The sequence below is a fragment of the Perna viridis genome, chromosome 6, assembly GCF_037379345.1.
Source record: "Perna viridis isolate PV_CMFRI_1.1 ecotype Kerala chromosome 6, ASM3737934v1, whole genome shotgun sequence".
Taxonomy (NCBI): Eukaryota; Metazoa; Mollusca; class Bivalvia; order Mytilida; family Mytilidae; genus Perna; species Perna viridis.
The window spans coordinates 29,985,636-30,001,574 of record NC_142450.1 but is presented as its reverse complement, the minus strand read 5'-3'; the positions used below and the strand labels follow the sequence as shown (position 1 = coordinate 30,001,574).

Below are 15,939 nucleotides of genomic sequence, written 5' to 3'. Positions count from 1 at the left end.
GACAATAGTATCCGATTTTACAGCGTTCATCACACTTTCCATTTTTATAATTGGCATCCATAAACGAACATAGGCATCTATATCTGTATAGTTCAATTTTACTCTCTCTGCTGTGTACTTCTCAAGACATAAAACAGGGTCACGTATATGTTCAATGCAACATTTTACATTGTTTGTCATATCTAACATTTGAATGTATGGTGTCAATATTCCCTTTTGCATACGAGCTGAAAGTTGCACAGCCAGTATCTGTCCATGACTAAATGTCATAGAAAACTTACACGACTGCGTCGTAATGATAGGTTGAATAGAATCGTGACCTCCAGATTTCCTAACCTCCTCGGACTCTGTATTTACGGTCGTGTTTGAGATGGCTTCCTTCGTTTTTTCTATTTCGCAATTTACATCGTACTCGGTACCTAAAATACCACGTACATAAGAAGTCCGATCTGAAGTGTTTAAGTCAATGGTTTTTAAAAGTTTTGTTGATTTTTTGCATGCGTATTCAAGGAGAACAATCCAGTGTTTTAAATGCTCGACGTGAGTACGCTGCATCGGATCGATTCTCTGTGGATCTCCATTTTCCGGATACTGATATCCCCAAGCGATTTGCCTTGGTTTTGGTCTAAATTTTAATCTTGAATAAAGACGTTTTTCCCAAGTCAATTCAAGAATATCTGTGTGGGTTGTTATATCGATAGAATCGTTAGTTTTCAAAATTGGTTGACAGCAAACATCTAAATCTGACAAAACAAGTGATTTTACATCCTCATTCAGAAAACGCAAACCTGGAATAACCAATGCAATTCCCTCTTCTGTTACCGATTTCACAAATCCATGCACTACCTGGGGTTTTTGAAGCAGACTGTGAGCTAGTGAAACCGACTTGCATTTTGCCTTAAATCTATTCGAACGTCCTGATATTTCATTCATTTCGACACACAATGTTTGTATCTCCGATTTTGTGTACGGAGATTTTTCTTTATGAATTGAAGCTACCAACAAACGTTGAACAACAATATCAATGTACCTTCTAATTGGAGCCGTAAAATGCACATACGGATATTTATTCAACCCAAAGTGTTTTCCTTCTCGGTTTTTAACTATCCCTGAACACCTATACTCGGCATTTGTTTGCAAAGCAATCCATTCATCCAATGCTAGCGCTTGAAATGGATGCAAGCCATCAGTAGAAATTAGCTTGCCTGCATTCTGAAAGTCTTCTTCTTTAATGGAATCAAATATTTGTTTCCAAACCCATTTTTGGAGGTGACACTTTTTTGTGTATCTCATTTTGTGTTTTCGCTGTGAGAGATGATCCAACTTGATTTCCCTGTGTTCAATAGGCTTTATATTTTGAAGTTCAATTATTTGATCAACTATCTCTGGATATGCATTTATCCACTCCTTAACACGTTTTTCATGTGGTGCGTCTTGACAACGTAGTGGAATGCAGTTGTTAAAGGATTTGTCATTTATAAGGTCTATAGCAACGATCTCATTTGCTAAAATCATAAACTCGCCGATCATATAGTATGCCTCAGAACAAGATGCCTCACTCTCAAAGTCATTCAAGTCATCAAATTCATAAAGGACTGCATTCATGGCGTTTCCCAATCTTTTCTTCCGTAGAACTTTGGCAATTTTCAATAAATTATCGATATCATTTTTGAATTCCGATTGTAACTTATTATCAATAATACTTTGAACTTGTCTATATTGCATTTTCTCTCTCGACTCTATGCAACTTTGTACAATTGTGTGCCCTTTCAAAGTTAATTCCTTCGTAAAATACAAAAATATTGTGATAACAAATCTGGTTTTACCCGGAACTAAACTAAATGTGTCTTTGCTAAGAGGTTCGGGAAGCATATAATGGGCATTCCTGAATTTACCTTCAAAAATGTAGTCCCCCTCTCTCGGGCTTCACGGTCAATGTCATCATTTTTGTTCAGTCGTGATATTACATCAGAAATGTGAATACCCACCCTTGATAATCCATTATCGAGTTTGTCAAAGTTTATTGCATCATCCAAGACTTGCGCACCCGAAGGATCAACTGTAAATGGCTTAATCATCTTCGTAAAATCATGCCTATTGTCCTTCATTTTTTGAAAGTTAACGTCGGATATGTTTTTCATCTGAGATACTGTTCTTGGTTTGTAGAGTGTCGGCACTTCATACTGAAGTTCTAGTATTTTCAAATCACTTGATAAGAGATTTTTGTTTGGTTTGTGTAGATGTATAACAACTCCAACTGGATATATTGTGGTCCATTCTAAATAAACAACATAAAATAAGTATTTTTGTCTGTGTTTGGGGGTAATCTGTATCGATTCGTCAAACACAAGATTGCGAAGGTCTGGGTTATATTTAAAAATGTCCACGGCAAAAACTCCATCATTTTCTGTCTCCTTCACGAGCTGAATTTTAGGGATCGTTTTGCAAATTGGTTTTGCCTGGTTATTGTCAAAATTATCAAGTTCGCATACATAAACAGGGTGTTTTATTGAACTCTTACGATTTCTTTTAATGATACCAACCAACTTTCCATAAATAGTCTTTACCTCTACTTTGCGTCTGCCTTTCTTTTTCAAATGGGTTTCCACGCTCAATATTTCTACGACAACTTCGTCATCAGTAAAAGTCTTACCGCATTTTGATCTGCCAGAAATAACAATTTCGTCTATTCCTTCGGAATCGTTTTGTAATTTGCAAACTGCTGCATGAGACGATTCGATTGCAAGGATGCCTTTTTTGTATTTCGTCGGATGTTTGGCTAAAAGCCGTTGTAACTCGGGTTTTTCATAAAACTCTGAGTAAAAATCCTTAAACTTTTTTATGGTTCTTTCAAACTGATCAATGAGCGTCATAACGCATTTAGATGAGAGCTTCATTCCTTGTTGAATCAGCATGTCGTAAAAATATTGCCCTTTTTTCCAGGTATCCGTATCAAATCTTCCCTTGTCTGTAACCGACTGTTCATAATAGTTCACAAATGATGGTGATTCAAGGATTTCCTGTTCTTCCTCATCCCCCGATGATATCTCTTTAATTGCGTCATGTATTGCTTTAAACTTGGCTCGTCTGTCATCATTGTATATGGAACGTCTAACTTTTGAAGAAATTCTAGTCGGATATTTACTAATTTCTAGTATTCCAATCTCACTGATTTTCGGCCTTCTTCCTAACCTTGGAGGCTTATTTTCGATATCACTTTCATAGCCTGATGTACTAGATTCGGTATAACCCGAAGCTCCACTTGTGTAAGTGTCTTCTATGTCTGTACCAACATCACTTGTACCACTTTCAATGTCAAATTTGTCTGGAAAAAACTCATAGTGGTGAGATATTTTTAAACAAGAAATAACTTGAACAAAGCTCATTTTTTTTACACCCACGTCCCATTTTGCGTATAAACATTAGCAAAACGAATAGTGAAACACTTTTACGTCATTCGAAAAATAGAAAGACAATAAGTAGATGATAAATGAACTTAGCCAAAAGTCTTAGCCAATAAGAAATACAACGAACAATACGTGGCAACATCCCTTCAGCACCTGCCTATGGAGTGTTCATATCACAACTCATACGTCATGCCAGAGCTTGCCGAAACTACGCAGACTTTTTGCATCGGGCTAGAACTCTGACAAATAGGCTTCTGGAACGGGGTTATGTTGCTACAAGATTGCAGTCATCACCACAGAAGTCATCATGAACTCGTGGATCCTTATGGTGTATCCATCTGCACCATAAAACCTGATTTTTTCAACGGTTAATAGTTTTCCTTTTCTCGTTTGTCTACCCCGGACTTAACTTTTTATTAGCAACCCGGCGGGTGTTTCTAAAAAACGCAGAGAACGCTTATCCCACCGGTGCACCTGGTCCACGCTCCCAGTTTTTAGTGAAGTTCAAGTTGCTCATTTGCTTTTTGTTACTTTGTATGTATGATTTAAATTCTTTATGTTCTTTGTTGTGTGTGTCTGTTTTCCATGTCATGTCTTTGTCCCTTGATTGCATGTTTTTGATTACCGCTATAGCCTTGATTACTGATTCAAATCACATTTCAATTCCTTCTCATAAGAAATGCTTATCATAAAGCAACATAGAAGAATACAAGAAAAAACATAACAAAACAAAACAAAACAAAACAAAAAAAAAGAAACAGAGATCAGAGAACCTCAGTGGCTTCCCATGAAAAGCACTTGCACATAATACAATTCGTCAAGCTGACGATTAATGCTTCTTAATGCCTATCCCCTAAAGGATTGCTTAGAATTTTACGACAAAATTTGCATAATTCTTAAAGGCAACATTACAGGTCATACAAACTGGAAATTTGATTTGCAATCAAGCCGACGTTAAATTCTGTACATTACAGCTAAGAGTAATCAAGAGAACGGTAATCAAAAGAATGCAATCAAGGGACAAAGACAAAGATCAGACATGGTCATACATACACAACAAAGAACATAAAGTAACAAAATCATACATACAAAGTAACAAAAGCAAATGAGCAACTCGGACTTCACTAAAAACTGGCAGCATGGACCAGGTTCACCGGTATGGTAGGCGTCCTCTGTTTTTCTAGAAACATCCACTGTACATGCCGAACATTCTTACCTCAATTCAAATAACAACCATGGAGGGTTGCAGTGAAGTAGTTATGAACTTACCAGATGAATGTATGAAAAAAAAATAGATTAATAAATTATGATAAAACACAGAAAGGAAACACATCGCGCCGGTAGTATATTCAAAATTATAAGCGTTGCATAATGCTACACAGTATTTTGATAAAATTTGAAATAAATATTTGAAATGAAACGAAATGTGTCATCCATCAGAAACAATATCATAAAAAATATGTAGCAATATAAAATTTGTCTTCGCGTCTTTGCAGTAGTAATCAAACTATATCGGACAATACTACCAAAATTAATAATAATAAAAATACCTTTTAGATTAACCCTCTCTGCTTTTATCGCTTCATCATTGATATTCTAAAATTTATGTATTTGATTAAAAATATTATTTGCATATTTTGACTAGAAAATAATGAATATATAAAATTATTTTTATGACAACGGAGGATTTTTTAAATAAAAAATGAGATTGAAGATACCATTCTGCTACGAAAAATTACCTTTTTTTATTTTTGCGGTTACAAAATAATTTGATAAGCATGATAACAAATAATGCCATTTGAATAGCCTTCTCTTAATACAATTTATTAAGACAAATATATAAAGCTTCATGCCATTAATTACTTGTAAAATAAACCTGTCAACCATATATTGGCACAATGAATTGTAGTACTACATTTAACTATGTCAATGTTTATCGTTATAATCCTACGAACATAATGTCAATTAAAAAAGAATGTCTTGTAAAGTTTATTGTGATTAAGATTCAACATGGTTGTGTTGTTTAATATACTCATAATTTTGATGTGTTCAGTTTGATTCTATTGTGCCAATTGTAATCTTCAAATAAGTTGAAATTCATTTTTAACAGGAAAATTGTGATTAACCTATCATACATAAAATAAGACGGCTTTACCACTTTTTCACATTGTTTGAGTTTGTGATTCCTAAATTGTTTATAACTTCCCAATTCCTGTCCACACTTTCCACACGTGTAAATATCTCCTTCCATATCATCAGAATCAGAATCTTGAGCTGAAAGGTAAACAAAACATAGTTAACAGTGCAACATGTAGTAACACGCGTTGTCGTACTAGACATACCCACTTTCGTGTACATATGGTGAAAGTGGGCAGTTTATCCCATTTAAAAGCTGTACATGAAATTAATATTGGAGAGCAACCAAAACCACTTACATATACAGAATATACCACATCGATATGAAGCCATACACCAGATTTGAAATCACCCAATTCATTGGAAGCCAATATTTATTTTGTGCTACGTAAATTGTCACTATCATTCCATACAGTGAAAAATGGCAAAGTCACATGATACAAGGACAACACCAAAATCTCGTATAACGTATGGCCATCATTATAAAGCAACATATTGAAACCAATCTATTTATAAGGAGCCGAGGAATTTGCCTCGGAAATCGGACGGAAGGACGGACGAAATGACGAACGGAAAAGGTAATTCCAATATACCACCCTCTCATTGAGCGGGAGTATTATAACCACCTATCAAAGACAAGGCGTAAATGTGGTTGATAATTATAACATACTACTAGTTGTATAAAACAACTCATTAATGAAAAAAGTTATCTAAAACAAGTTCATATGGCGAGTAGTAGAAAATTCTTAGCGAGCATTCATATATGACTTGCAACACTGAAAAGAATTACAAAACAACACAAACATTTAGTTTCGATCACACATTCAATAAATGATTAATGTGACGATAAATAAATCATCCGTCCTGTTAAGGTCAAATTTTGGTACAGAGACATTGGTTAAATTAGGATATCCCGAGTTTTCGACCCGATGTGGAAATAATGATTATCTCAAATGTGGCTAATTTGTTTTCGGCAAATGATTGATTTGAATTCCATTATAACCTTATATAAAGAAAGGTTTTTGCTTTAAAGGATAGCGCACAAAGGAACAATTGTGCTTCCATTTAAATTTTGTCGTTTTGAAATATTAAAGATATTGTTTAACTAAAGGTTTAAACAAAAGATAAGTCTTCATGGAACGGATGAGCTTGATAACAGTTTTCTGTTGTGAATTACTGTTTTACTTGCGACAAATATATGTGTTGAATAATAATTTCATCTATAACTTATACAATGGGTAGTTACAGCTTAACTAGAAAGTTGTTTTGCTTGAAATATACGTGTATTGCAATGAACTAAAAAATTATGACTTTTTCGACAAAAAAAGCAGAATTGTATTGACAATCTACTGTAATCATCCACAGAACCTTCAACACACATGCTTGTATTTTATTTGTAAAACAACAGATTTCTATAACACACGATAAAAGCAATGCAACTGACATAAAGCTGCAAAGATATTTAGGAGGCGTCGTTATCTGTACTTAACATAGCTTCATATATAGCTTTATACAAAAAAGGATAACAACAACAATAGACAACAAAAGACGTACCCTGAAGTAATCCTTTGTCTATAAAATGTACTGTTACTGTTACATCAGTAATACTAGCACCTTCTGTAGGATTTTCTTTGAAAATAGTTGCTAAGAACTCCGCGATGGCATCTTTAAATGCCTGTTTTGATATGAAACATGCTTTCGATATTTTTGTCCAGATCAACAAACTTCCTTCTTCGGCGTCCTTCACTTTGATAGATTTGCTGTTGAATTTCATTTTATCGTCTTTCACATCCTGTTTTGACCTTTTTTCTTGATTCTTCGGCATATTTTCAATTTTTAATATAGCATCTTCATTTTCGCTTGCTTCTGCAATGACATTAAACACATATTTAATTAGAAAAAGAAATTATTAAAAAAACAAAAAACAAAACAAAAAACAAAAACAAAAAACCAAAAAAAAACAAAAAAAACAACAAAACCCGACGTTGAGAAATAAACATTTGATAAATTACCTTGTTGTTTATGTCTTTTTCTTTCGATGCAAGTCCGTTTGTGAGCTTTAAATTTCTCATAACTGCCGTATATTTCTTTTTTACAAGCTGCACAAGTAAACTTGTCATCAGGTAGATCTGTACAATGTATGAAGAGTATATCAGTATTAGGGCAATAAACAAAGGTCATCGAAATCAAATTCATTAGTTGACATCAAAATATGATGAACAACCATACAGCATTAACACCGAAAAGGCACCATAAACTTCCTTAAATAGTTAAATGACTACTGTTTAATCTTCCTGAAACTAACACGACGTTAAGTGCCAACTTGTTTTGCATGACCAGCCGTTTTCATATCTGCAATAAACATTTTTATGCTCGTTTTTTTAATTATGATCTCCCGTTAAGAGAAGTGCCTTAGTATTTTGACTTTCAATCAATGGTATGTAAGAATTTAACCGGCGAAGTACAGTTCTAGCAGAATACAACTAAACAAAACAAAAAGAACCATGAAATCCACTGTAATATTAGAAAACTTTTAAACTTTGGATGGTTAACCAAGTGCTGTGTTTTGAAATATTTCCGCCATACGGCCTATCCTTTGTCATTTGATGAAAACAAGACATTCTTTTTTTCTAAAAAAACAAAATCTAGATAGAAGTTTTAAGAATTATAAAAGGGTGATGTACCAATTAACCAGTAAGCTTAACTTACAAACGTGATATTTGTTATTTAATTTGAAATTCAGTTTTTTTTAAACTGTAGATATGATACTATACGTTCTTACTATTGTACGCTTCGTCGTCGTCATTTCTAGATGAAATACACTTAAATTTATCTACAAAAGCAATGTTGTTAATTGACAGATATTAACAAACCGACAAAGTTTATATCTCTACAAAACTAAAGAAAAAAGTCATTTTTCTTCATGAAAATGGAACTGGGGGTTTTACCCTTTTACGAAAGCAAGTCATTTACAGTTCAACATTGAAATCATAGAAAACAGTGTTCATAAAAAATGATAAAATAAATAATGTCTTTCAGCTTTGTAATTAATATTTAGTCCTTCCAAAATATATTCAAGCATATTATACAAAAATATTTTTCTCTTTGAAATGATAATGCTTCATTTATAAGGCATGCTATATATATCGAAGATTTAAGAAATACCGTCTTTGAAAGTTTAATTGTTTTGTTAAATTAAGAATACAAAATAATGCACCTGCAAATCGCTTAAGTAGTGACTTTCTGTTATCTCTTGATTTTCTTGGCCCTAAAGTATAAAATTTATCGCTTTATAAAAATTTCTATTTTAAGCATGAATACTTGGACGAAAACTTGTTTAAAAAACCTCTCTATCAAAGTAAGTGCTCACACCCTCAAATCGTGATAAATCATTAATTGAGACATTTTGTTTTATGAATGTATACATAACTTCATTTTCTAAACAACTTAAAAATATAAACGAACTCTTTTGAAATATTAAACAAAAAACTTATGAAAAACATTGATCGTTAAATACTACTTCACATCTCATCTCAATTGAAATAAATGTTAACTTACTTTTTTGATTTCTGTTGTCCTTATTATTTCGTTGTCTCTTAGCCTTAATTCCATTTGTATTCCATCTGTAATATATGAACTGAATATCAATAAATTTGTCATCTTGTTTAAAACTAGTGTAATTTAATTTCGTGTGTTTGAGATAAATCATTTTACATTGTTAAGTTCTGTCATAGGATGTTTTATATTCTATCATATAATTATACCTAAAAAGATAAAATAATTATAAGAACGGTGTTGATTAATTAAAAAAAGAAAAAATAAAGTACTTAATGATATTTGTGGAATATATTCATACAGTTTACAATACCTAAAGGTAGATACTAAATCAAATACATACCTACAAGCTTCTTCACTGTCTCCAGCTCCTGTTCGTGGCATTCCAGTTTTTGATAAATCTTCTCATCTTCAGTTTTTCTTTCCAGATTTTCTTGTTGTTGAAACAAAGTGCTGTCCTCACCACATGACAATTGGACGTCTTTTTCTGATGTTGTATATCTGTCATAATTGACAGTTGAATTACTATAAATCGATTTCACCACTGTTTGTTGCCCTTCGATCGAAGGGGTATTTGTCTCAGAAATAATGTCAGAACTATTGAATTTGGTTATGTCAGAAACACAAACCCTTTTTGAATCAGTTTCATAGTATATGTGTTTAAACGTTTTATTTTCCAATACAGCCGCGCCTTTTTGTTCATTGTGAGAATCATGGATGTGGTTTGCTGAACCAGGAGTTCTCTGTCTTTCCTTACAAGAAGGAACTTCATTTATTTTAACTTTAGATAATTTGTTTGAGTAAGTCCGTTTCAATGGACAATTTTTGGACGCACCATTTGCATTAGCAATTGTTTTTGTGCCAACACTGTCTAACCCTGATTCATTGCTGTCAAGTTGTAATTCTTTATCCTCAATGAAATTTGTTGAATCTTCAAGACTTTTGTGGTCTTTGTTCTTCACTTGTTCGATTACAATTGCAGCTTCCAGTTTCTTTAAACCTTTCTCTTGTTTCTTAGTGATGCGCTGAAGTTTCTAGACAAACATATACAAAACAAAAAAAAAAAAACATCGTATAAACATAGAACAGCTGTATATTGCCTCGTTTTTGTAATTAAAAACCGGAAGAACTTGGTTTAAGTTGATTAATATATATAAATATGATGCAAACTTTGTTTCAATTCATGACTCCAAACAAAACACGTGACACATAAACACCGTCCTATTCATACCTAGGGTATGCCACATTTCGATTCAGAATTAAAAAATTACCAGTTGTTTAGAAGCAAGTACGTATTGTATATTTGCATTCAAACTATATATCTTATTTGCGACCTACCTCTTTTACTTACTTTGTATTTTTTGTGTCCTATACGACCAAAAATATTTACTTTTACATTTTAACGTTAAAATTATTCAGCTTTTGTAATGCATTTAATATATCGATGGCAGTGAAATATCTAATCATCCTTGGGTAATCAATATTTATAAATAATATACTGTCACTCTGGGACTTTTTATAAGGTATGGAATATCTTTAAGTCAACCAAAAAAGTACAAGTGTATCTTAAATATTAATGATTTTTGTAGAAATGCTAAATGATATATAGGATGATTAATTGGTTATCGTCGAAAAACCAAATTTAAGTCAGTCGGACCCACAGCACTTGGAGATTTACCTCCTACAAACAATAAATTCTGCACAAATTTGTTTATTGCTGGACACTCGTGATTACCCTTTTGATAAATTACTTTGCAAATAAATGTTTCTATATATATATATATCATCAAATGAAGCATTGTTTATGGTAACAAACCTTGATATGTTCCTCATTTCTCAATTGCAGATTATAAAGCGTATAAGCCGTGATTTCATCTAGAGGTCTAATCTTAGCATACTTGATATCTGCCCTATATTTGGGTGATGAACCAATACTATCAGCTATAATCATAACATTTTTTTCTGTATCACTCCATAAACTATTGAATTCATTCTCATGAAGCCTTGCTGTGCCATTGGATTTGTGAGAAAGACGATTCCTCATATTTTTCAAATTTTCGACCGCATTTCTCAGCTCAGAAAATTGCATTAAAAGAATATTTTCCAGATTTTTGTCTAAATCGTCAGTTTTTAAACTATCTTGCGGCTTGTAACAACAGCTGTCATCATTAGGACAGGTAGGCGTAGGAACTTTTGTGAAAAGAATATTCCACTGGCTACAATTCAGTCGCATTTTATTGGGAATAGTGTTATTTGTTCCTGGTTTAGGTAGACTGCAGTTGGTTACACAACATTTTGCACTTCTTTGTTTTCGCATGTGAGAAAGATAGTGTTTGTTGGTCAGCAATGCATCCTGAAGAGTTTCATTTCCTAACCACCTTTGCCAAAATAACTCGGTACAGAAATGCCTAAGTAAGCAGTACGTCAGCGATGTGTCAAAATTCTTTACTTGTAGATTGCTTTTAGCCACGTTACAACAGAATAAATCATAAGATTTACGTTTTGAACGGTCATGCTTCCATGATTTTAAAGTTGGATCGAAAAGATGTGTCATCATTAACTTAGTTATTTGTTTGTTTTTTCCCAACCTGCAGTTACTTTTGCAGCATTGTCCACTCATATCTGACAAGTGAAGTATTTCATGGCTATTATTATCAATGAAATTTGTAATACTCTGTTGATTGTTGTTGGTAGAGAGGTGGTGTTCAAGTAAGTCATTAAGTACACAATTGCCAACTGTTTCAACGAACAGCTGCATTCTCTTAAATCTGTCCGCCTCACTTTGGGTAAGCATCATACCAGATTATCTCCTTCAACTGAAATAAATGGCCCATATTTCTTAATTCACTTTTGTGTATCATGGAAATAGAAATAAATAAATGTTTTTGCTTTCCCATCTTAAACTTGGAGTTCACATATTTAAGTGCTGTTCTTTAAAATGACTTCAACTTCGTTTTTCACAGAGTTGCCATAAAGTCATAATCGATACGATAATATGAATGCTACATATAAAAGGAAACATGGGCTTGCATAATGCTTACAACAAATGTTTAGATTTTAATAATATAACAACAGAAACATGCTGTTAGTTACGAAGGATTATAAATTTAGTTAGTCAGTGATTTGCTGCAAAGGGAAACATTTTTGATTTATCACTGGGTTCCAATGGTGTATGTCCCCATGTCAAAGATGAATATCACGCCTCCTACGAAGACATGCAACGAATATTGTCGGCTCATCAAAAGTTTCGATAGGGAGAACTGTCATAACGATTAAGAGTTAGCCATCAGGACGTTTCGTTTTTAAGAATTACTTTGTTGTGTCACTAGACATTAATGATAACACTTTTTAGAACAACATATTTAAGAGGAAAATTTTATTGCTTGCATATGTGTAATCATGAGATCGATACAAACCTTAATGGTACATGTATACTAAGAATTTTCAAATCATTTAGGTACTTACTGAAGTGAAAATAGTTTAAGTTTCAAATAAAAATGTTTACTGTTTACTGTTTTCTTTCTTTCTTCTTCTTGAGATCACACAAAGGGTTGTGTCCCTTTATGAACTTACTAAAAATGGCTTACACAGTAAAATATGGAAAAAGATCTATAAACGTCAATAACAAATATTCGTGTAAATACAACATCAGCGTCAAATATTGCAAGGAGAATGTGATTAAAATCTCAAATTTTGAAAAGATGAAAGCCTTGAATTATAAAAGTATTTCGTCTTGTGAATACGTTTGAACATTCTTGGGGATATTAAATGTCAACAAATCCTTTATATATGCTTTGACAAGCAAACGATTAAATCGTTTGTTGGGAGTAGATTATTTCATTCTTGGTTCGACGAAAAAACAAATGAAGCTCTACACATGAGATATATATACAAAGGAAATCTATTTTTATTTGATACTAAAACTAGGAATTCGTTCAATACTATCAATGTATATAAAACAAATCATAAGTGTTTGATGACATTGTTTTAATATTGAATTTGAAAAGAACTGAAAAAACCTTCCCGTTTTGTCAAAATGACAAGTCGTCAAAGTTAAAGTTTAAGTTTAAAAATTAACTTTCTGAACATGGTGAAAAACAGGGTTCATATCAAACAGGAATACAATCAATACTAAAGTTCATGAATTTATATGTTAAACAACATGAAAGACGTCTGGATTAAAAATATGTTACTATTAATTATATTTCATACGATTGAAAAAACTTCCTCATACTTTGGAAAAAAAACGATTCAAAATCATCTTCAATACAACCGAAGTAGATATTTTCAAAATGCTGGAGGTTTTTTTTATCGTCAAATGTGGTTGACATGTTTTCCAGCAAATGGTCGGCATTCCAATGGAAACGAAATGTGATCCTCTACTTGCGAAATTTTCCTTCACTCATATGAGGGTGACTTAACAGCTTATTTGATTTTAAGAGTAATCAAGGGAACCAATGTTATAGCGGTAATCAAAAGAATGTAATCCAGGGACAAAGACCAGACATGGAAAACAGACATATACAACAAAGAACATGAAGTAACTAAAATCATGCATCCAAAGTAACAAAAGCAAATGAGCAACTCCACTAAAACTGGGAACATGGACCAGCTGCACCGGTAGGGTAAGCATCCTCTGCTTTTCTAGAAACATCCACCGAGTTGCTCACATAAAATCAAGTCCGGGGTAGACAAAGGATGCAAGTAAAACTATAACCCGTTGAATAAATCAGTTTTCATGGTGCAGATGGATACACCGTAACGATCCACAAGTTCATGATGACGACCATAAAACTTCTGTAATGAAGACTTCAATCTTGTAGCAACATAACCCTGTTACAGAAGCCTATTTGTTAGAGTTCTAGTGCGATACAAATAATTTGTGTAGTTTCGGCAAGTTCTGGCATAACGTTTGAGTGGTGATATGAACACTCCATGCGCAGGTGCCGAAGGGATGTTGCCACAGATGAAAGGAAAGTTGACAATTCCTAATGAAAAGTCATCACGTTTGTCGTTAAGTTTGGTCAATAGTTTTCCTTTGCCATCGACTTCTGAGTGTAGGTCAAGATATGAGGCTTACTTTACAGTGTCTGTAGTATCCTTTATCTCAAGTTCTTTTGGGTAGATGCGATGTATCATATCCCCGAAATTAGGATTGTTTAAAGATAATACATCATTTATACAGCTGAAACTGAGATTGAAGGATCTAGCCAAACGATATTCTTTCTTTCTAATCAGATCAGCTATAAAGTTACCCTCATACGAGTGAAGGAATAGGTCAGCAAGTAAAAGAGCACAATTTGTTCCCATTGGAATGCCGACCGTTTGATGAAAAACACGTCCACCACACTGGACAAATATGTTGTCGATTAAAAATTCCAGCATTTTGTGAACATCTTCCTCGGTATATTTGGAAGATGATTGGAAATTTTTTCTTACAAAGTATGAGGAATATCTACCAAGAACTATATATTTGTATCTAGGTGTACCATCTTTTTGTTTGGAAAAACAACGATGTATAATGTTCTTAAGTCGGGATTTTAACTGATTATGGGGAATAAAAATATACAGTATTGAAAAATCATAGGTTTTAATGCTATTATATTCAGATAAGTCTTGAACTAATTGTCTCCAAAAGATCTTTCGAATTTTTCAAAATCCACATTGAATTGATACCACCACGGGAGTAACAAGTGTTGTGTTAGGACTGCAGATTCTCTTTGACAGTTGTGAGTATATAAGTTAAAAGTTTTGAAAGAGGATTGGTGGTACATTTTGTAGATCCAGCTATGAAACGTTGTTTGTATGGATTCTTGTGGAGTTAAGGAATCCAGTACATAGAAGGTAAATCACAATCATCGTCCTTAGTAGAGAGACCAAAAAGAGAATAGCACAGATTTATGGTTTTCCACAATCTCTTCTTTGGAGAGTGTGGTAGCAGTATAGGTCTAATCACAGCTATTATTTTCTACGTCTACCTCTGATAATAAACATTGGATGTAAAACGTTTTGCAGATAAAAACAATGTTGTTTTGTTGTTTTGTCTGCTGATACGACAACATATTTGTCATGTATAGTAGACAATGTTTTTGCTACATCGGGGTCTTTGAAAACTGATGTAGCCTTGGCACTCATTGACCTACTTTCATTCGTTTCAAAGTTTATTTGTAATTTCCATATAGAAACAAATATTAACAGTAGACTGTAAATATACTGTTTCAACACCTACAATTATGTCTATTTACAGTATTGATGTGTTCTTACCTTTTTAATCAGTTGTTCATCCTCATGCAAAATATGTTCAATTTTGATGCTATATTTAATAACCTGTATAAAAAAAAGAGAAAATACTCAGCCCATATTGTTTTTATATGATTACAGGCTGTGTTATTTCATTCGTTAACCTCAGTAATAAGCAAACTCGTGAAATTCTCATCCATTTCCCATTTTTCCCGAATAGGAAGTTTATTTGTAGGCATAACAACTAAATAGATCGAACGTTTTAAAAATATCACTGGGAAATATAGATTTAAATATAGAATCAAAAAGTATCAAATATTTCTTCTGCTTCAATCAACTGCCCGCATTTGGCGTTCTATGTAATATGCGTGACTTGAACGTTAATGAGTAACTGCATTACCCACATTTAAAATGTTTTTTTTTTTAAATAATGTAGGCTTCATGTAATGTTTAACTTGTCGTTAGTTTAGACAATTGTAGATACCATGTATAATGTTCTACATTATAGTGTAAATATGATTGGCCGACCATCTTCATTAACTGCAGTAAAAAATGTTTTGTTTTGGTTCTTCCAACAGGGTCGTACAGCTTATTACGGTAG

At 33.1% G+C, this 15,939-nt stretch overlaps 1 protein-coding gene across 1 annotated transcript in view; it reads right to left on the bottom strand.

The window, feature by feature from the left end:
- LOC148614481 (3'-5' exoribonuclease HELZ2-like) overlaps positions 1–15,586 on the bottom strand; it is a 28,673-nt gene extending 13,087 nt beyond the window's left edge. The window contains 13 exon segments of the mRNA XM_088588570.1: positions 1–1,904; positions 1,907–3,325; positions 4,958–5,003; positions 5,563–5,681; positions 7,098–7,409; positions 7,556–7,672; positions 8,326–8,376; positions 8,761–8,811; positions 9,102–9,166; positions 9,442–9,446; positions 9,449–10,132; positions 10,915–11,914; positions 15,363–15,586. Coding sequence (XP_088444696.1) covers positions 1–1,904; positions 1,907–3,325; positions 4,958–5,003; positions 5,563–5,681; positions 7,098–7,409; positions 7,556–7,672; positions 8,326–8,376; positions 8,761–8,811; positions 9,102–9,166; positions 9,442–9,446; positions 9,449–10,132; positions 10,915–11,856 — 5,715 coding nt within the window. The 5' untranslated portion in view covers positions 11,857–11,914; positions 15,363–15,586.
- Between the last annotated feature and the right edge of the window lie 353 nt (positions 15,587–15,939).